The sequence below is a fragment of the Lactuca sativa genome, chromosome 7 (genome assembly GCF_002870075.4).
Source record: "Lactuca sativa cultivar Salinas chromosome 7, Lsat_Salinas_v11, whole genome shotgun sequence".
Taxonomy (NCBI): domain Eukaryota; kingdom Viridiplantae; phylum Streptophyta; class Magnoliopsida; order Asterales; family Asteraceae; genus Lactuca; species Lactuca sativa.
This window is the reverse complement of record NC_056629.2, coordinates 47,219,770-47,240,393: the sequence shown is the minus strand read 5'-3', so window position 1 is coordinate 47,240,393 and position 20,624 is coordinate 47,219,770. Positions and strand designations below refer to the sequence as shown.

Here is a 20,624-nt window from a genome sequence, read left to right as displayed (position 1 = left end):
TATTTGTTATTGATTTTACACTGATGTTTTGAGATCACTTTTCATACTCTGATTTCTTAATTTATGAATGAATGAATGAGTGGTTTTTGGTTTGTTGAAAAATAGAAATTTTACTTAGAAATTTTGGAACATTACATGATATATGAAGATCTAATCTGGAAACTGAAGGGTGGTTGTTTGTTCAATTGAATGAAATTCATCCTGATAAATATTTGTAATACAATTCTAACTGACTTAAATATTTGCCATCCAATTTCAACCAACTTATAATAGACATAACATTCACTTTTCCAAATTTATAGTAACAAATACAATTAAAGCTCCATCATTTCTATATTACACGAATGGTTTTAATAGTTTAAGGCAATTTGCGCGTTTGGTCTCTAACTTATTTTTTTAACTCGGAAGGTTCCTATTGTTTGTTTTTGTTATGCGTTTGGTCCCTGTTTTAGCTTAAAAACTATTTTCCCATTGATTTTTCAATTTATTTAAATAAACACACCCCCAACCCCACCTCTTACATTACCTTACCTATACCATCATTTTTCCTTATTTAAATAATAATCTATTTAGGTAAAACAGGGACCAAAAGCGTAACAAAAACAAACATAATGGACTTTCTAAGTTAAAAAGATAAGTTAGAGACAAAACACCTAAATTATCTAGACCATTCATGTAATTTACTCAACAAAAACATATGAACTACGATTTAAAACAAAAAGAATACAGCGAAAACAAAAAAGTTGTCAATTATGAAGGCCTTTTTGGGAAAAAGAAATATTGTATTTTATTTATTTAATAAAGAATTGAATTATTGTTATCAAGTATTGGAAAGATTACAAGGTTAAAACAAAACACTAGAAAAATATATTTTTTTTTAATTGAAAAAAAACTGATCTTTAAAAGGGAAAAAAAAAAAAAACGAAAATATAAAGTGTCCATCCATCTTCCACTCTCCGTTCGTCTCCGTTCACCATAGATTCTGATCTTCTACTGGTATTGCTTCGTTCTACGCATTTTCAATCACTTCCTTACCATAACTTATTTTCCTGCTGATGTTAAGGGTTCGATGTGAATGAATCGAAATAAAAGAGAAGATTTCATCGAGATATGTTGTAAGATTCTCCGTACGATATCTTTTTGCTCTCACTTTTTCTGTTAATTTTGTTCGCATTTGACCTAATTTCCCCAATTTCGGGTTTATATGATCATGTTCGCAGTAAATGATGTTAATAAAAGTTTTTCCTACTTTTATGGTGCTCTACATTCGAGCGTTAAGAAATTGTTTCGGCTCCATTACGTTTTGAATCTCGAATCACCATGTTTGTTCTTATTTCTCTTGCTTCTGTAGTCAGATTTACTTTTACATGCTTCTCTTCGAGACTTCTTTAGCTAAACTCAGTTGAATCTGATTCTGATTCTGCTTTTTCTTAGTGAAAATATCTACATCAATGCATCATTTTCCCCAGATGGATCCATCACCAAGAACTGGGAATCTTCAAACACAGTTGGATCCTCAAGCAGATGCTGCATTCTGGCCACTATCAGGGAAACCATATTTCTATGTGGTTCTTGGTAAACTAATCTATGGAAGGAGGTTTCAACTGGTAATTATCGACTCCCATATTGCACATTTTATGTATCCCTCTTTTACCACTCAAAACTTATCTTCCAAAGTCTACTGTAGGTCATCCCACGTGAACTATCGGAAAAGCTTCCAACTTCTACTGTTCCTGCTAGTATCGTCTGCCATGGAAAGGTGTGGGACCTACTTTACCATGGTGATCAGACTAAAAGGAGGTTTGGAAACGAAGCATGGGGAAAATTTGTTACAGATAACAAGCTTGTAGCTGGGGATGCATGTGTGTTTGAGTTGATGGAGGGGAGCTTAATGAGTAGGATTGTTAAGTTCAAAGTTCAGATACTTAGAAGTGGTTTCCCATCTAAATTGTTGGAGAAAGCTGAAGGGTTTAATATGAACAATCCCATTGCTATCGATTAGGATCCTTGATCTTAGTTTTTGTTGTTTTGAATCTTGAATAGTTATGGTGTTCATATGTGTTTTGGTCATCTAGTTTTAATGAAAATTTCGATGCTTTTCTTGAAGAAATTGTTTCTGTTTTTGTTTAAACACACTAAAATACATGTCAAATGATAAAGTACAACATGTTAATATGTTATTTTATGTGTGTAACAAATGGGCCTTAACGAGCACCATTTGTCTTGACTTTAACTTCAAACCACAAAGTCATTGTTTGAAGAACAAACACAAACATTAAAACTCCAAATCAAGCAATTCTCAAGGAGAACAAACCGTTTCCTCAAGAACCTCAATTTTCCTTTTATAATGATTTTCATAAGCCGGTTTTGTTCTTAAAAAAAGCAAAAAACTAGAACTCACACCAATTACAGAAATCAAACCCCATAACATAAACGTCTCATGATAACAATCCCGACCAATACATACCTTCATTCCATCATCAAGATCCTTATCTCTTGAGCTATCGATATTATCAACATAAATTAGAGCCGCAAGAACACCATACAATAATGATCCCAACGGGATATTAGTTATGAGAATGTTATGATTTATCCCCGAGCTTTTTGAACCAAAAAGCTCGGATGTGATTGATACTGCGGTTGAAATCAAGAATCCTGAACAAATTCCGATAAGCCCTGTGGCAACGCTCAAAGCCAACTTGGCGCCTGAGATAATGAGTAGAAGAAAAGCAACCGGCATTGCCACGAGTCCAAGTGTTAGCCTCCCAGTCCGAGTAGCATACATGTCGGCAGCTGAAAGAATGACATGATACACAAGTTTACTTTAGGATGTATTTTCTTTTATTTGCATTAAAACTTTTTTTCTCCTTATCAAGACATTGTATTTCGAAAAATCTACTCAAAATAATAGGCAGGGGTTGATGCAGGATTTCATAGTAGGGCGTCACGGAATATTTTAGTAGTGTCACAGTAGTAGGAAAAATATCGAAAAATTTCGAATTCCTTTGGACTGCGTCCGGAAAAACCACGTGTTGCTGGTGCCACTACGGGCACCATAGTAAAACCGGTAGTGATAATAGCATTGTCCTTTCAAATTTTTTTTCTTATTAGGACATGGTACTTTGAAAGGATACGGCTTTGTATTTGGATGACATATCTATAATTTGGTAGATTTTTCAAACTAAAATCATATAATAACATAATTGAAAGTAGGATTCCACAATAAACAATTAAATGAAATTATGTTGCTATTTCTGCATTCAACACTTTAGTTTATTGATTTTTTGTGTCCCTATTTTAATGTTTCGTAACGTTTTTATGCTCGACTTAAATGCTGTTTAGCATTAAGCCAATGTAAGATGATCATTTTGCCCTCTCCCCATCTTCTCCATCTCCTTTGTTTGAGGGCAAAATGGTCTTTCTACTGAAGGCCCAGGTAAAAATGTGTTAACAACGCACCTACAAACTTTATATCAGCCATTACAAGTAATATAAGGATGCTACATGTTTATTTATTCACAATTTATGCAGATGTGTATCTATGTAGAATCAATGAAACCGTTGTTGTGAGACATGAACCTACAAACTTAACCTAAATGCAAAAAGATCTATTTCGTTTATTTCTTTAGTAGAGTCATACTATAAATTCTTTCACTTACAACGTAGTTTCACTTTTTTTTTTTTTTTTTTTTTTTTTTTTTTTTTTTTTTTTTTAAATTCAACATGGTACTTTAAAAAAATTGATGCAATTATACAATTGCAATTTCAATTTAATTTCTTGTTATTAGGAGATTATACTTTAAAAATTACCCAATTATAGCAATGAAAATTGCTTTGTATTTGGATACCATTGTTATAATTGGGTATTGTATTCAAAATACAATGTTGTAATAAAAAGAAATAAAAAAGGGATGCGATAATAAACAAACCAAAAAGCACGCTACTATTTCTTGCACAAAAGCCTTAGAATTGTAGAATCAACGAAATAATCGTAGTGAGCAGCATACTTACTGATAGTAGGTTGTTGGTAAAAGCAGCCAAACAAGTCCATAGCTGCCGAAAGAAGCCGACCAAAAAACGAGCACGTAGAATAAATCGTAACAAGTGCTTTAGTCTCCGCAATGTACCCAAGTGATTCAACAATTTGCCCTAAATTATTACTATAAACTAATCCAATCGTACCTCCGCAAAAATATGTAACATAATAAAGCCAAAAATCGCATCGACTAATCATATATGTAGCCGAATGTTCCTCACCAAGCTCCCGTAATCTATTTATCTTGATAATTTTATCAAAAACCGAGCACCCACTCTTATTCACTACAAGAGTTGAACATTCTTCATGGTATACTTCTTGATGATTCATTTCAACCAACTCATAATTTGGCCTTTCAATAGGTCCATCGGAATAAAAAGCCCGAAGGACACTTTTAATGAGGTAAATAACTTTTGGCATGATAAATGGAAGCACTATTAACAACATTGTGACAACGACTATATTTTGTGATACGGGGTTTGTAAAGAAAAGATAAAGGCCCGTCACGGCGGCTAGTATATACAAAAATACAAATATATGTGCATCATCTTTGAGGGCGGTTTCGTCTTTTTGGTTGTTGTCTTGTTGGGAAGTGGATTGTTGGAGGATTGGGCCTAGTGAGGCAATAGATGTGATGAAAGGGACAAGGGCGTTTAGGATGAGGTAAGAGGTGGCTTTGTCATTAGGGCTTAGTTTAGTGACAATGAGGTTGTATAATGCGGCAGTTACGCCGTTGAAACTAACACTTAGAGATACTGCAAGTGGCCAGTTTTCGGGAAAGTTTTTAATATTTAGAACGAAGCACACGGTGTTGAACCATGGGATGCTCCCTCCGGCTGATAAGAACAAAACGAATACCTATCGAGGATAAATATTGTATTAGGGTTTAGGGATGTAAATCAAATAATAATTATTGAAGGTAAAATAAGTGGTAGTGCATTTGACATGCGTTGTACTTGACGTGAGAGGTTGATTGGATATAAATTATTATTTTTTGTCCCAACCATACAAATGGAAAAAGATGGGACACAAGAACGATCTTGATCTTGACTAAAAAAAGGCATGGATATCTTTTCATAATCATCATCAAAAACAACTCTAGGAACTCAACACATGTATACAATAATAGGTTGTACTGCATTTGGTATGTACTAAATTTGGCATTCGGTATGTACTAAATTTGACATGTACTAGATTAGGTATGTGATTAACGTCTTTTTGTCTGGTCCCTCCAAGTCTGTCATGTATGTGTAACAAACACGAACACACAAGTGAAGTTGCTTTTGTTGCACGGGACAAAATGAGATTGAACTGGACAGATAAAAATTTGCAGGGTTAGGGCATTGATTAAAGTTTATAGGGTTAGGGCTTGTTAATCAAGGTATTTACAAAGATAAGATTAAGAGGGAGTCACTATCCATGTTTTTAGGTACATGGGACAACAATTTGTACTTTTTGTTTCTTTTATCTTACTACATCACAATCTAAGTACATTACACGTTTCTTTTCCGATGGGAATTGGTAGGAACCCTTATATGCATTCAAATCAGCAATAAAGGCCCCAAAATTAAATTAGGTACGCAATTGTGTCCCAACTTAAATATATGCGTATATGTTTGTACATTTATGCTCACTCACATCTAATTATATCTACCCTTCCTGATTTAACTTTAATTTGGAGCCAATGAATAATCACCCAAGAACCCTAAACTAAAATTAGGGGGGATAAATTAAAAAGAGTAAATGCAATAACAAATTGGAATGAAATTACGAACCATGATATACGGCAAAGTGATTTGTTTCTGAATGACAAGCCATTGAAGACCATAACCAAACAAACCAAGGAAAGAAGCCATGAAAAGCACAACCCATGTCGGAAAATACAACAGAAGAACACCGGAACACCACCCAAATAACTTTCCGATATCGGAAGCCATTGCTAAGTAATTGAGCTGCACCTGATTGATTTCTAGTATTGATTTCATTTGGGTGGAATAAGAAGGGAAGTCAAAATTCGTACCCGTAAAAGCTTGTATCCATATCGCCGCCGCCAGTACCATCCATTTCCGGCATCCTAAGGATACCATTATAATCCGATTCTCCGGCAACGTCTCCGATAACAAATTAACCGAGGAGAGAGAAGATCTGAAAGAAATGTCTCCAACCGATTTTTATATTATTTTAATGATTTGCATGGGTTATATGGCGGGGATTGTGTAATAGCTTTTGACCACTTTTAGTCCTCCATCCATTTGAAAATTACAATCCATTTGAAAATTACAATACACATGGGTGATTTTTAATTGGGCCGTATTTTTAAGCCGAGACATCTCTTGGGAAATGAGAGTTACGATGAGACCCACTTGGGATCTTGAACCAACTTGGGCCAAAAAAACACTTTGTGCCGAAAAGATGGTTAGAGTGAGACCTTCTCGGTCCTTGCGGAAAATTCTCACTTTATCAATTTGATCCACTTGATTGTTAGGGTTTTTTTAGTCGTCAAGGATCATAATTTCTAAAAATAAAAATAAAACACATTCTAAGTAGACCTGTACATTTTGTTGAAAATCAAACTAATAGATGCCCAGGGAAACCGACAAATAATATTTAGAATTATATGTCGATTAGTTGCGAATAATAAATTCAATTATTATTAATTGTTTACCAAGCTTCGTCCAGAAACCAGATATATCATTCTCGATTAGATCTGATTATAAGAAAGGTAGAAGAAGACTATCATGTTGTTAGACGAAATTAAACGCAAGATAGAAAAGTAAAACTGATATGTCGATGACTGATCTTGAACTTGAAATAACTGCACGGATCGGACTCCTGACCTTAAAGGTTTTTACTTCGCTTCTACTGGTTGTATGCAACAGAGTAAAACCCCAGGATTTAATGTAGATCTATCGATTCTCCAACAACACTTGAAATCAATAAACACAAAGCGAATACCCGAAAACTGGAAGAAAAAACGCAAAGAGAGGGAGAGAGATTCGATTTTCGTGAGTGGTAAATACGGCTTATAGGGAGCAATATTTATAGGTGTTGAAACCCTAGAAGGCATGAAACGGGCCCTCATAGGCCGACCCCTAGAAACCCTAGGGCGTCGACTTTCTCTTCAAGCAAGCCGTTTCATGATCCTTCCAGAATGTCTCGAATCGTCCTCCTCGAAGTCAACGGCGGTCAACCATTTGATTAGATCGTTCAAACCGGCTTGACCCAAACTCATCCAAAATAAAAGTTCCTCAGCTCCCAGCAACCGATACGTCGTGCAAAGTGCAAAGTGCACTTAAATCGCGCCATTTCGCGCACTCATGGCGTCGGCTAATGCTAGGCTAGGCTAGGCGCGCACGTGGGATTGGCCCATTCCTTTGATCCGCTAAAGCCTTTAAAGGCCTATCAAGGGAATAAGCTTATAAACCCATTAAAAGTTTCTCCCCTACCAATATGGGATAGAGGAAACTTACCAACTTGCAACCTCTCCTCTATAATTTCCATCAATCCCCCACCAAGTTAGAAAGTTTCCTTTCACTCAAACAGATGATGTCACTTAGGTATCATGAAGATTAAACCCTAGTTTAATGAGAACAAACAAGGAGAGACCAATTTGATGGTATATTTATAGGTTTAAACCACAAACCTTATGACCTCTTCGGTTTACCCCCACACATCACAACTCGTCTTTGCGTTCTCCCTGAGCGCTAATATGGCCATGCGCTATAAACCCTTTTCATGACCCTTTAGAAGATAAACCATTAATCTTCACTTGAGGCGGCACCACCTCTAAATCATATAGGCAAAGTTTTACAACATCTTCCTTGCTTAGATGTCTCCAAAACTTTGTTAAGAGTCTTAACTCAACCTCGTTCTCGGCAACGACGTACTATCCTACCTCACATGGATCTATCATTAATGATAGTACCTTCTATCGTTAGTGACTTCGTTGCTACCCTTTAAACTTGAGAATTAGGAGCACTAATGTCAAGTTGGGTTTCCATCACTAAGAGATTCTATAGTGGTTTTAGACCCATGACTCTCGTGGTAGATGTAACCAAATCTCTCGTTAGAGGTTTGGTAAACGGATCTGTCAAGTTCCTACTAGTCTTGACATAGACAACCTTGATGGTACCACTTTCAATTAGTTGTCTCACAAAATTGTGTCTCAAACCTACATGTCTCGACTTCCCATTATATACCGCATTATATACTTTAGACAATGTGGCCTCACTGTCACAATACATGAGTATTGAAGGCATTGGAATATCCTATAGACGGATATCCATATGTAGATCTCGAATCTACTCTACCTCTTTGCATGATGTTGCTAAAGCAATTAGCTCAGCTTCCATCGTTGAATGAGTTATGCATGTCTGTTTCTTGCTCGCCCAAGAAATAGCACCACCAGCTAGAGTATAAATCCAACCACTTGTAGATTTTGAATCATTAGTGTGATCAGTCCAGCTGGCATAGAAATAACCTTCAAGTATTCCATTAGATGACGAATATGTCAACTCGAAAGTACTTGTCCTTTTTAGATATCCTAGTACTCTACCCATTGCATTCCAGTGCTCCGTCCCTAGATTAACATTATACTGACTCAGTTTGCTTACAACAAATACGATGTCAGGTCGAGTGCAGTGAGTAGCATATATCATGCTTCTAACTGTACTAGCATTTTCTAGTTGAGCCACTGCTCGACCGGAATTCACCTTCAGTTTCCCACTTGAATCAAAAGGAATGTTGAATTCCTTAATCTTCAAATGTTGAAACTTTTTCAGAATTTTCTCCATGTAATGAGATTGACTCTGAGAAATTTGACCACCTGTCGTTTTCACCTTGATACCAAGAATTGTATCAACTTCTCCAAGATCTTTCATCTTAAAGTTCTAGGATAGGTATTTCTTCATCTCAAGAATACCTTCTAGGTGAGTGCCAATGATCAACATATCATCAACATAAAGACATATAACTACTATGTAATCAAATGTATGTTTAGAATAAATACACTTGTCAACACTGTTGTGCTGAAAACCAAAAGCAGTCATAGTGGTATCAAATCTCTCATGCCAGTGTTTGGGAGCTTGATCCAACCCGCACAAGGATTTAACAAGTCTACATACTTTGTTTTCTTGTCAAGGTATCACGAAACCTTTAGGTTGCTCCAAGTAAATCTCCTCCTTGAGATAACCATTCAGAAAGGTTGTCTTCACATCCATTTGATGAATGTGCAATCCTTTCAAAACTGATATTACTATGAGAGTTCTAATAGAACTAATCCTAGCAACTGGGGCATATGTATCAAAATAATTGATCCCTTTTCGCCACCTATAGCCCTTAGCAACTAATCTTTCTTTATAGGCGGATATGGATCCATTTGGGTGATATTTTCTCTTGAATATCCATTTGGATCCTATGGGTCTTTTTCCCTTGGGTAGATCAGCTAACTACCAAGTTCCATTACTCATGATTGAATCCATTTCGTCATTGATGGCTTCCTTCCACAAAGGAGCATCTCGAGACATCATGGCTTCAGTAAAGGTCATAGGATCATCATCCAAGTTAATGGTAAAGATGACCTCTCTCGTCAGTTTCTTTTGAGTTCCTTTGACGAAATAACAACAAAAATCATCTCCAAAACTTTTCTCTATTCTATCCCTTGTACTTCTCCTTGGTCCCTCCACAATAGGAGGAGGTGGGAGTATTTCTCGAGAAGTACTTGTAGGTGTTGTATGACTGGAGTTTTCTTCATCCTTAGAAAACTTGTCCTCAAAGAATTCCACATCTCTAGATTCCACAACAACAACTGATTCAATATCTAATAACCGGTAAGCCTTGCTATTGTGAGCATATCCAATAAATATACTCTTATTAGCTCGTGCTCCCAATTTGGCTCGCTTAGGATCGGAAGTCCGATAATAAGCAACATACCCCCACGCTTTAAAATAGTCTAGGTTAGGCTTTATACCTTTCCACAACTCATAAGGGCTTGTAGGAATCACACAACTAGTGATCCTATTATGAACATGGCATGCAGTCAATAGTGCTTCCCCCCACAAATTGTTTGGTTGACCTATTTGGTTCAACATACAGTTGACCATATTTGTTCGATTCTTTATTTCAACCAAACCATTCTGTTGGGGAGTGTATGGTGAAGTTCTCTCATGTTTGATTCCATTCTCTTCGCAGAATGTGTCAATCTCATGGTTCAAGTATTCTCCGCCTGTCCGAGCGAAGAATTTTGATGCGTCTATCAAGTTAATTTTCAACTTCAGCCTTATACAGTTAAATGCATCAAAAGCTTCGTCTTTTAATCTCAGCAGATAAACATGTAAATATTGACTATAGTCATCATAAAATGTGATGAAATGCCTTTTTCCTCCTTGAGTAAGGATTCCATTGAATTCACATATATCAAAATGAATCAACTCAAGAAATGATGTGTTTATCTTAACTGATGGAAATGGTTTCTTAGTGAACTTTGATTTCACACATGTTTCACATTTTTCAAAATCTTTTGTGTCATATATTAACATTCCTTTAGTTTGAATTTTTTTCAATGTTTTTAACACTAGTGTGTGCTAAACGTTTATGCCATAAAGAAATTGAACAAACGAAATAACCAGAAAATCTCACTTCATTCACATTAGCAACCAATCCACCAATCACATCATTACTAGCAACATTAGACACACTTTCAACTCTAGCACCACGACTCTCAACACTAGGACCACTCACACTACCCTCATCACTTAGGCATAAACGATACATCACCGAACAATTTTTCGCCCTCCTAACATATCTTCTGCCTTTAGTGATCATAATTTTGCCCTTTTCAAGCACCATCTTGAACCTACCCTTGTCAAACTTGTCCGTAGAAACCAACCCCTTCGAGATAGTAGGAACATGAAGAACATCTCAAAGGGTTACTTATTCACCACATGTGAACTTCAAACGAACATCTCCTCTTCCTTAAACTTCAGCTCTGTGGCCATCAGCACAGACGACGACCGTCCCATGTGGCATTGGATGGTAAGTGAGAAAGCTATCTCGTTGCCCACAAACATGCATAGTGGCACCAGTGTCTACGATCCATCCTTGAGCACAGATTACTCGGGTAAGGGAGGAGATCATGAAAATATCTCCAAGGCTCACACTTGCCACCATGTCAGTAACCTTCTCGACTTCATGTGCAACCGGTCCTGATTTGCGATCTTAGCATTCTCTCATATAGTGCCCAATCTCTCTGCAGACGTGGCAAGGTACGATCCTCTTTGGCTTTGATTTAGGATTCTGATGACTTGGTTTCTTGAAGCTTTGTTTCTTGGGTCCCAAGCTCTTCTTGTTCTGTCCCCTAGACTTGCCTTTATGACTAGAACCCCAACTGACACATGATGCACACTCGATCCGACTTTACCATGCTTGTCCCTGATGCGAGCTTCCTCCTCAATGCAACGGTGTTTCATCAGATCATCCAAGGAGTAGTCCTCAAATTTTTCCATCATTCTCTTAGAGAAATATTTCCACGGGGGTGGCAGTTTTGCAATGATCGCACCAACCTGAAAGAGTTATGGAATAGAGATGGAGAGTGCGTTCAACTTGTTAACCATGACTTGGAGTTCATGCATTTTCTCCATGATTGATTTGTCATTAGCCATTTGAAACTCTAGGTACTTAGACTCAAGGTATTTGTTAATACCTTCCTCATGTGCCTTGTACTTAAGTTCCAACGCATTCCATAGCTCTCTTGGATCTTTGACCAGCGCGTAAAAATCATAAAGCCGATCAGACAGGGAGTTCTTGATGTGACCCACACATAGTTCCTCAGACTCTCTACGTAGAGTCCTTTGCTTTTCTAGTTCTGAGATTACCGATGGGTCTACAGTTTTCCCCTCCTTGGGAATTAGATTAGCAGGAATTGGTGCCAAATCTGGGTCCAACATAAAGGCGAGCTTCAAAACATGAAGCATGAACATGACCTTTTCGGCCCAATGGGTATAGTTCTGACCCTAGAATTGGTCAAGTTTGGCAAACTCTTTGTTCATGAAGTGTAGGCTAGCAGTAGAGTCCATTAGTCTGTCAATGTATCACAATAAAAAGCTTTAAGAATGTTGAAAGTCAAACTAATAGACGTGCAAGGAAACTTGAGAATTATATGTCGATTAGTTGAGAATAATAGATCCAATTATTATTAATATGTTTACCAGGTTTCGTACAGAAACCAGATATATACTTCTCGATTAGATCTGATTATAAGAAACATAGAAGAAGATTGTCCTGTTGTTGGACGAAATTAAACGCAAGACAGAAAAGTAAAACCAACCTGTCGATGGCTGATCTTGAACTTGAAATAACTGCACGGATCAGACTCCTGTCCTTAAAGGTTTTTACTTCGCTTCTACTGGTTGTAAGCAACAAAGTAAAACCCCAAGATTTAATGTAGATCTATCGATTCTCCAACAACAATAGAAATCGATAAACACAAAGCGAATACTCGGAAACTGGAAGAAAAAACGAAGAGAAAGGAAAGAGCTTTGATGTTTGTGTGTGGCAAATACGGATCCTAGGGAGTAGTATTTATAGGTGTTGAAACCCTAGAAGGCATGAAACGGGCCCTCATAGGCCAACCCCAAGAAACCCTAAGGCGCGACTTGCTCTTCAAGCAAGCCGTTTCCTGATCCTTCCAGAATGTCCCGAATCGTCCTCCTCGAAGTCAACGACAATTAAACATTTGACCGGATCGTTCTAACCGGCTTGACTCGAACTCGTCAAAAATAAAAGTTCCTCATCTTTCAGCAACCAATGCGTCATGCAAAGTACGCCTAAATCGCGCCATCGGCTAGTGCTAGGCGTGCGCGTGGGCTTTGCCCATTCCTTTGATCCACTAAAGCCTTTGAAGGCTTATCAAGGGAATAAGCTTATAAACCCATTAAAAGTTTCTTCCCCCACCAATGCGGGATAGAGGAAAATTGCCAACTTGCAACATTTCCTCTATAATTTCCAACATATTTGCGGTCCATGACCGGTCTCGGGTTGGTCTCGAAACGGTTCGGTCGTTTTGTGGTCGGTCTTGGAGCGGGCCTGTCTTTTTTCAGGCCGGTCTCGGGGCGGAATTTTTTTGGTCCGATCTTTTTTCAGACCGGTCTCTTTCGGTCCGATCTTTTTTGGGATCAATCTCGGTCTTCTTCGATCCGGTCTCGCGGTCTTTTCGTTCGTCACTTTTGGTTCGGTTTTTGGGTTTTTTTGGCTCAGTTTTGGTATTTGATGGTTTTTTTAGTTTTAGTTTCAAGTTTTTCCCTTAACAAATGTGTAATTAACAAAAAATGATACATTAACTTTATTAAAAATGATACACTAGAGTTTAATGAAAGAAAAAAAAGAAATGAAGTTAGATAGTATGAGATTAAAAATTGTGTAATTAAAACAAAAATGATATATTTATAAACTTTAGCTAGCGGTCTTTTTTGAGATTGGTCTCGGGTCGGTCTCGGTCCGGTTTTGTGTCGATCTCGGAATGGTCCGGTCTTTTTTGGGACTGGTCTTAGAATGGTCGGGTTTTTCTCGGACCGATCTTGAATGGTCTTGAGCTAATCTTTTTTCGGTCCAGTCTTTTTTAGGACCGGTCTTTTTCCGGTCCAGTCTCGTTTTAGACCGGTCCGGTCTTGGGCTTTTTTCAGGTTCGGTCCGAGACTGATCCTTTTATGCAAGTCTAATTCTAAGCATACAACTTTAATGAAAAAAAATTAGAAACAACAAAACATCAAAATCAACAAAAACGTTTGTTTAAATCTAGTCATGAACAACACATTGTAAAACTTATTAATGAAAACATTGATTTTTTATGTATGAAAAAAAAAACCAATTATATTAATAATTAACTAAATGTAAGAACGTTTAATCCATCAAAAGTGTGAAAAAAAATTATGTTGTGTTTTAACCATTACTAAGAAGATAAAGAACATTTTAATAAACAATCAAAAACCAAGATAGTTTTGTGATTTATGGTTCTAAAAGTGTCTCGAATATCTTTGTTGAGGATTGATGTGCAAACAAATACAAAAATATATAAACAAATGAAGCATTAACAAATGATTTTTTTATGATCGATCTCAAAGTCATGGTTTCATTCTGAACAATATAAACCAAAAATTATTCAACACAATGTGGTTATAGTTATACCTTATATCGATAACATATTAGCAAGACAAATAATCCTAAATAACTAATCCACACACTAGAACAAACTAAATCAAACATTCCTTCCTCTATTTGCTACTTGAAAACGTCAACAAAAAAGAAGGATGGAGAGCTTATTAGCAGCTAAGGTTAGGCTCTAAGGAGTGTTGTTAGAATTTTGATAGCTTCTTGTCTCATTATGTTTTTCCCTATCTCTTACTATGTTCTTGATAGATCTCTTACTCTTAGCATGCTTGTCTTATACTCTTATTACTATTTATCTCTCTATTCTCATGTACTCATGCCTCAACATTCCAGTCTTAACTAGACCTAACGGACGCATCAAATACTCCAATCTCATCTATCTTCTAAGGGAAACAACATCCTATTACATTTATGGGTAAACTCGTCCGGACTTATTATCCTCTCTTATGATCCCTCGTAGATCATTAACCAATCTTCATCTTTTGAATCCCCCAGGTGGATTCCTTACTCTTAATATCTCATGGATTACATCTAAGTTATTACGAAGAACACTCTTATCATGTTCCTATCAATAAACATGTTCCCTATCTTCTCTAACCACACACAATCTGGATTCCCGCAAGAATCATCTATCTACATCCCCAAAAGGGACCATCATCTCTTTCCCTATACGGACATAATCTCATTCCGAAATGAATGATACTTTTATTCCTGTTGGAATCTCTATATCACTCCCGAAGAAATCATACTCTTGTCCCCGAAGGAATATTCATCTCATTCCCAAAGGAATCATACTCTTGTCCCTGAAGGAATCGTCTTTCTACTCATCTATATCTGTAATTATGTGACTCATCACATAATAATTGTCCCGTGGATATTCTATATCTTTATCTCATCAATATTTCTTCTAATAAGCATCTAATATTTAACTTATTAAGTACTTAATATTTATCTATGTCTAGTAACATATAGATATTGTACACAATACCATTAATGTTTAGACTTACGTAGTTGTTGTTATGATTATACTGCATATATTCATATTCTAAATCTTTTTTCTATCTCTTAGGTGTTTAGAAAATACACTTCTTATCTAACCATATATACTCTAGGTATATATACAAGCTCTGATACATGTTCTTACAAGTATAATCATCATCTATCTTCATCTAGTCAGTTAGGGACATTCACTTAATGCTCCAACATTTAACACACACAAACACACACACACACACACACACACACACACACACATATATATATATATATATATATATATATATATATATATATATATATATATATATATATATATATATATATATATATATATTGTAACGCCCGTGTTTCTGGGCTTGCCATTTTTAGCAATGTAATAGTCTAGGTTAACCTTTGTAACCCAATTTGAAATAATAAAAATGTATTATTTGTGAATTATGTGAATTATGTGTTTATTTTCTTAATTATTATAACTTAATGAATTAAGAATAAAATGAGCGTCAAAATTTAAGTGTAAAATAAACTCGATATCTTTGCATAAAGTTGTAGTGGCCGAAACTAGGTTTCCGAATATATATAGAACGCCCAAATCTGACTTCGTATGAGGAAGTTATGATTTTCTGAAGTTTCGACTTGGCAGTATGCAGCCCGAATACTCGATTTGAGATCGAGCGGTTTTTAGCCGAAACAATCTAAACAAGAATTGAAGATCTCGTTGTTAGTAGCGAAACGATGAAAAGTTAGGCGAGAACGGACGTCAGACGAAGAAGTTATGAATTTATAACGAAGTTTTTCTGTCCCGACCTACTAAAAATAAATAATAAAAATAAATTTAAAATTAGCCGACATAGTCTAAACGAAAGTTGTAGAGCGTACTCTCACCTACACGTGGATATAAAGAACACCGAAAACAGAGTTCGTATGAGGGAAATATGAATTTTTGAAGTTTATTAATTAATTAAAATATAAATTTAAATTCAAACTTCCGATATTATCCGAAGGGGAGTCACTGGACTTATCCGGGTTACGCCCAGCGTAATGCTGTATGCCCAGCGTACAGCGAAGCGTGACGACCTTCGCACTCGAGTACTCCGATGACGTAAGCGCTGACGACTTCCGAGGCGTACGCCCCGCATACTCCGAAGTTACGCCCAGCGTAACCCCGAAGCTCAGCACCTATAAAAGGGCATGCGAGGGCAGCCAATTTCCTTTACAAACTTCTTCCTTTTCTCTCTAGTTTTTGCCTTGATTTGCGTGCCGTTTATACCCCGAAGCCCCAGTATTATTCACGAGCCCCGAAGCAAGATCCGAAATCCCGAGAAGTGAGATTTCCAAGCCGAAGCCCTGCCCGCGTGGAGCCCGGTTTTTGTGAAGATCTTCCAGATCTACGGATAAACACTACTTCTACAAGCCGTAGTGCTGCCCGATCATCTTCTGATCAAGTGAGTGTGTAGTCATTTTCTTCTAACACATTATTATGAAGTATTTTATACGAAATACGTGTTACGTGTATACTTTGTTGATTATATGTGTGAATGTATATTCACTTTCTTTTATCTCATACATCTGATTTATTCTCTATGAAATACGTGTTATGTGTGTATGCCTCATCTGTTATGTGGAAAAATATATTGATCGAGCATACTATACAGGTTTTAAACTTTGTATAAAAATGTATATTTTTATCTACTAATATGTTGGGTAGAACATGGGTAGATAATTGGTGTGTAATAAACAGATGAGTGGTCTCGATGTTGTTGATGTTATTCTAGTCATTCAGCAGAGTATGGATGACGACCACAGGCTATTCTAGACAGTCCTGTGGAACACTAGCAGGCTCATAACCTGTAGGTGTTGTGAACGACGTGTTTACTGGTGTACTCTATCCCGCTCATGGTTGCCTTTAGGATATTTATTGCTAAGGAAGCCCCTTTGCAGTAATGTCCGTCCCGATGAAAATCCTATATTAGGCCCCTTATAATAGATATTGTTTTTAGGGACGTAAAGTGAGGATAACGGGAATGGATAATCGGGTTATTATTGATTGTTGAATTAAATATAATTATTTATTGTGGGTTGAAAACCCTACATGCTCACCAGGCTCCCAAGCCTGACCCACTCAGTTTATTTGTATTACAGGAAGTGGCGCAAGGGCGTAAGATGGATGAATCATCAAGTTGTTTTGTTTACAAGTCTGTATATGTATATATTTGTTGAATGACTTGTAATGTTATCGTTTATGATTTATGATCTGTATCGGAACATGACATCCCGATTTTGATTATGAAATGAAATCATATTTCTTTATGAAATGTTTTGATAAATATCTACTTTATCATGTTTTGTTTTTGGGAGCAAATTCCGCATCTCTTTTAAAATCAAAAGGATTTACTCTAAAAATGTTTAAAAAGCATAAATGAAAACGATCTTTTCTGGCCGAGATTTTGGGGATGTCACAGTTGGTATCAGAGCATTAGTTTAAGCGAACTAGGAATTTGTAGGATTTCTAGACTTAAACTTAGAATGCTAAGTGAAGGTTGTTAGATGTGTGTCTATTATATTTCAGACACGAGCACTAGTATATTTTAGGAAAGTTGCCTAAAATGCTTTTTATGTGCTAAATGTTATATGTTGTCATATATGATATTATTTGTTCGGGTCTATGGTCTGTTGCCGACCGGATCTGGAAACCTTATGTGTGTAGGATTCTAAGCGTATGTCTACGTTATTAGATCTAGCATGTAAACGTCTCGGAGTGATAAGAATGATTTGAATATCTATCATGAATAAGGATCTAATTTCACCTTATTCGGTGTATAGATCAAAAATGGTGAGAACAAGAAGTGGAGTTGGAAACGCGGATGAAAATAGGAATCAACCACCAGTGATTGAGCAAATACCTGTCGTAGCAGCAGCACCTGAGCCGATAACAATGGTTGGTGTACAAATGATGATTCAAACGATGTTGGATCGTCAGATGGAAGAAACAAGACGTCTGCTTAGGCAGAATCGTGAAGAACCGTCAATTCAGGTGGAAGAGCCCGAGGAGGATGGAGGGCAGTCTGAAGGAGAAAACTTTAGTGGGATCATTGGTCAAGACAAACCACCAGTGGTTAGACGCAACAACCAATATGGAGGAAATGATGGGCGTGGGTGAAAGTATAAGGATTTCATGGCGTCCAAACCACCATGTCTATCCGGAAGCCCGACGCCGATGCAAGTTATGGACCGGATCTCTGAAATGGAGACAATGTTTGAAAGTTGCGAATGCAGCAACAGGCAGAAGACCGCTCTTGCGATCCCTCTGCTAAAATCTGGTGTGTTGAGTTGGTGGAAGTTGTTAGCTGACTCTATGCCCAAGGGAGAAGCAAGCAAAATGTCTTGGGAAGACTTTGTGGAACAACTAAAACTGCAATACTGCTCCGAGCAGGACCTTGTGGAAATCAGTAATGAGTTTTAGAATTTGAAGAAGGGGAAATTGAGCGTTACTGAATACGCTGCTAGTTTCACAGAAAAGATGAAGTTTATCCCATATTTGGTACCAACAGAACTCTCTAAGGTCAACAAGTTTGCCCACAGACTACCAGCGGACTATGGTCCAATGGTTAAGCAAGCAACCACATTGAAAGCCGCCATCTAGGCTGCTAGAAATGTTGAGACCCAGATCAAGGAAAAATGTCTGGAAAAGTCAGAGGTTGGTGAAAAAAGGAAGTTCGAGGGATCTTCAGGGTCCAACAAAAAGGGTAAATTCTCGAAGTCTAGTTCGAGAGGAGGTGGAGGAGGCGAAGCGAAATGGTGCGATAAATGCAAGAAGAAGCATCATGGGAAGTGCGGCAGGGAAGCCACATGCTTCAAATGTGGAAAGCCAGGGTATTATGCCAACAACTGCACCCTCACCAAGAATGTTTGTTATGGTTGTGGTGAGGAAGGTCACATCTCGAGAGATTGTCCGAAGAAGAAGGAGGCATCAAAACCCAACATTCTGCCAAAGCCAAAGGCGAGAGCATTCCAGATGACACTGGAAGCTGCTAAAGATGAAGCTGATGTCGCTTCAGGTACCTTTCTCGTAAATGAATTGCCTGCCCAAATTTTATTTGATTCTGGAGCCAACTACTCCCTTATTTCGCATGAATTTGGTAGAAAACTAGCTTTGCCTGTTGATAGACTAGATAATGCTTTATTAGTCGAAGTTGCTAGTGGCCAGTTTGTACCTGTTAGCCATCGTATGAAAAACATCTTAATTGACTTAAATGGGAATAAGTTCCACGAGGAATTATTGCCTATACAACTTAATGGTTTCGACATCGTATTGGGAATGGATTGGCTTAGCGCCAATGATGCCGAAATTTTATCCAAGAAGAAAATAGTGAAAGTGAACCCGCCTGGGAAGGAACCGTTTATGGTGTATGGAGACAAACGCAGAGTAAATTCTGGAATCATTTCCCTAATGAAAGCCAGAAAGTGTTTGACCAAGGGGTGTACATCATATTTAGCATTCGTGATCGATGCTAAGAAGGAAAAGAAGGTGATGCAGAATATTCCTGTCGTATGTGATTATCCGGAAGTATTTCCCGAAGATCTTTCTGGATTACCACCCGATCGGCAAGTAGAATTTCGTATCGACTTGTTGCCCGGAACGACGCCTATAGCAAAAGCACCTTATCGACTAGCACCGACGGAGATGAAGGAGCTGATGATGCAACTTTAGGAGTTATTGGACAAAGGTTTCATTAGACCTAGTTCATCGCCCTGGGGAGCTCCGGTGTTATTTGTGAAGAAGAAAGATGGAATTATGAGGATGTGCATCGATTACAGGGGGCTGAACAAGGCGACAATAAAGAATAGATATTCGTTGCCGAGGATTGATGACCTGTTCGATCAACTACAAGGTTCAAGTTATTTTTAAAAGATCGACCTGAGGTCAGGATATCATCCGCTAAAAGTAAGAGAGCAGGATATAGAGAAGACTGCATTCAAAACACGATATGGACACTACGAGTTTTTGGTTATGTCGTTTGGACTAACCAATGCTCCAGCAGCATTCATGGATTTAATGAACAGGGTTTGTAATGTTGGATAAGGTGTCTAAGTCCATAACTATTTCGGGCTTGTACTTGACCCGACCCGGCATGGTCCATTTGGGTTGCATGGCACCATGCAATTGGATAGACTAAATGAGAGAAATAACACTTGGAGATTATTAATATATTATAAGTTCTAATATATTAATAATATTATTTAATTAGTTCATCAAAGAATTAATTTGGAATTAATTAAGTGATCAAAGGATAACTAATTAAATATATGAGTTGATTATGTAAATCATCTATATCTTATATAGTGGGCTAAAAGGCTCCATGGATTATCAAGTTGGGTTCTACCCATAGGATGCTCCATGGATGCTCCATGGGAGTTACAAACCCATGGG

General features: G+C 37.3%; 2 protein-coding genes across 4 annotated transcripts; one reads left to right on the top strand and one right to left on the bottom strand.

Annotated features, from left to right (window-relative positions):
* Positions 1-919: 919 nt before the first annotated feature.
* On the top strand, positions 920-2,110 carry LOC111890628 (B3 domain-containing protein Os04g0386900). Of its 3 annotated transcripts, XM_042896358.2 has the most exons (4): positions 920-1,115; positions 1,221-1,322; positions 1,435-1,607; positions 1,688-2,110. In XM_042896358.2, exons 1-4 carry the CDS (start codon positions 1,076-1,078, stop codon positions 2,000-2,002), a joined length of 630 nt encoding a protein of 209 aa, XP_042752292.1. In that variant the 5' UTR covers positions 920-1,075; the 3' UTR covers positions 2,003-2,110. The 3 variants fall into 3 exon arrangements, with proteins under 3 accessions (XP_042752292.1, XP_023742509.1, XP_023742524.1); XM_023886741.3 differs by lacking the exon at positions 1,221-1,322 and having other exon boundaries at positions 922-1,127; XM_023886756.3 differs by lacking the exon at positions 1,221-1,322 and having other exon boundaries at positions 923-1,115.
* A 189-nt stretch (positions 2,111-2,299) lies between these two features.
* Positions 2,300-6,186, bottom strand: LOC111891174 (protein NUCLEAR FUSION DEFECTIVE 4). Its single transcript, XM_023887254.2, has 3 exons — positions 5,812-6,186; positions 4,012-4,894; positions 2,300-2,793 (listed from the first exon to the last, which is right to left on the bottom strand). The coding sequence occupies exons 1-3, from the start codon at positions 6,121-6,123 to the stop codon at positions 2,300-2,302; spliced, it is 1,689 nt and encodes a 562-aa protein (XP_023743022.1). The 5' UTR covers positions 6,124-6,186.
* Positions 6,187-20,624: the final 14,438 nt, after the last annotated feature.

Excerpts from the sequence above, each read along its gene's own strand:
- LOC111890628 (XM_042896358.2), top strand. The coding sequence starts at position 1,076 with ATGAATCGAAATAAAAGAGAAGATTTCATCGAGATATGTT. Across the intron at positions 1,116-1,220 it reads AGATTTCATCGAGATATGTT|TAAATGATGTTAATAAAAGT; the intron begins GTAAGATTCTCC and ends TCATGTTCGCAG. Across the intron at positions 1,323-1,434 it reads TTTGAATCTCGAATCACCAT|TGAAAATATCTACATCAATG; the intron begins GTTTGTTCTTAT and ends GCTTTTTCTTAG.
- LOC111891174 (XM_023887254.2), bottom strand. The coding sequence starts at position 6,123 with ATGGTATCCTTAGGATGCCGGAAATGGATGGTACTGGCGGCGGCGATA. Across the intron at positions 4,895-5,811 it reads TCACTTTGCCGTATATCATG|GTATTCGTTTTGTTCTTATC; the intron begins GTTCGTAATTTC and ends TATCCTCGATAG. Across the intron at positions 2,794-4,011 it reads TTACCAACAACCTACTATCA|CTGCCGACATGTATGCTACT; the intron begins GTAAGTATGCTG and ends TCATTCTTTCAG.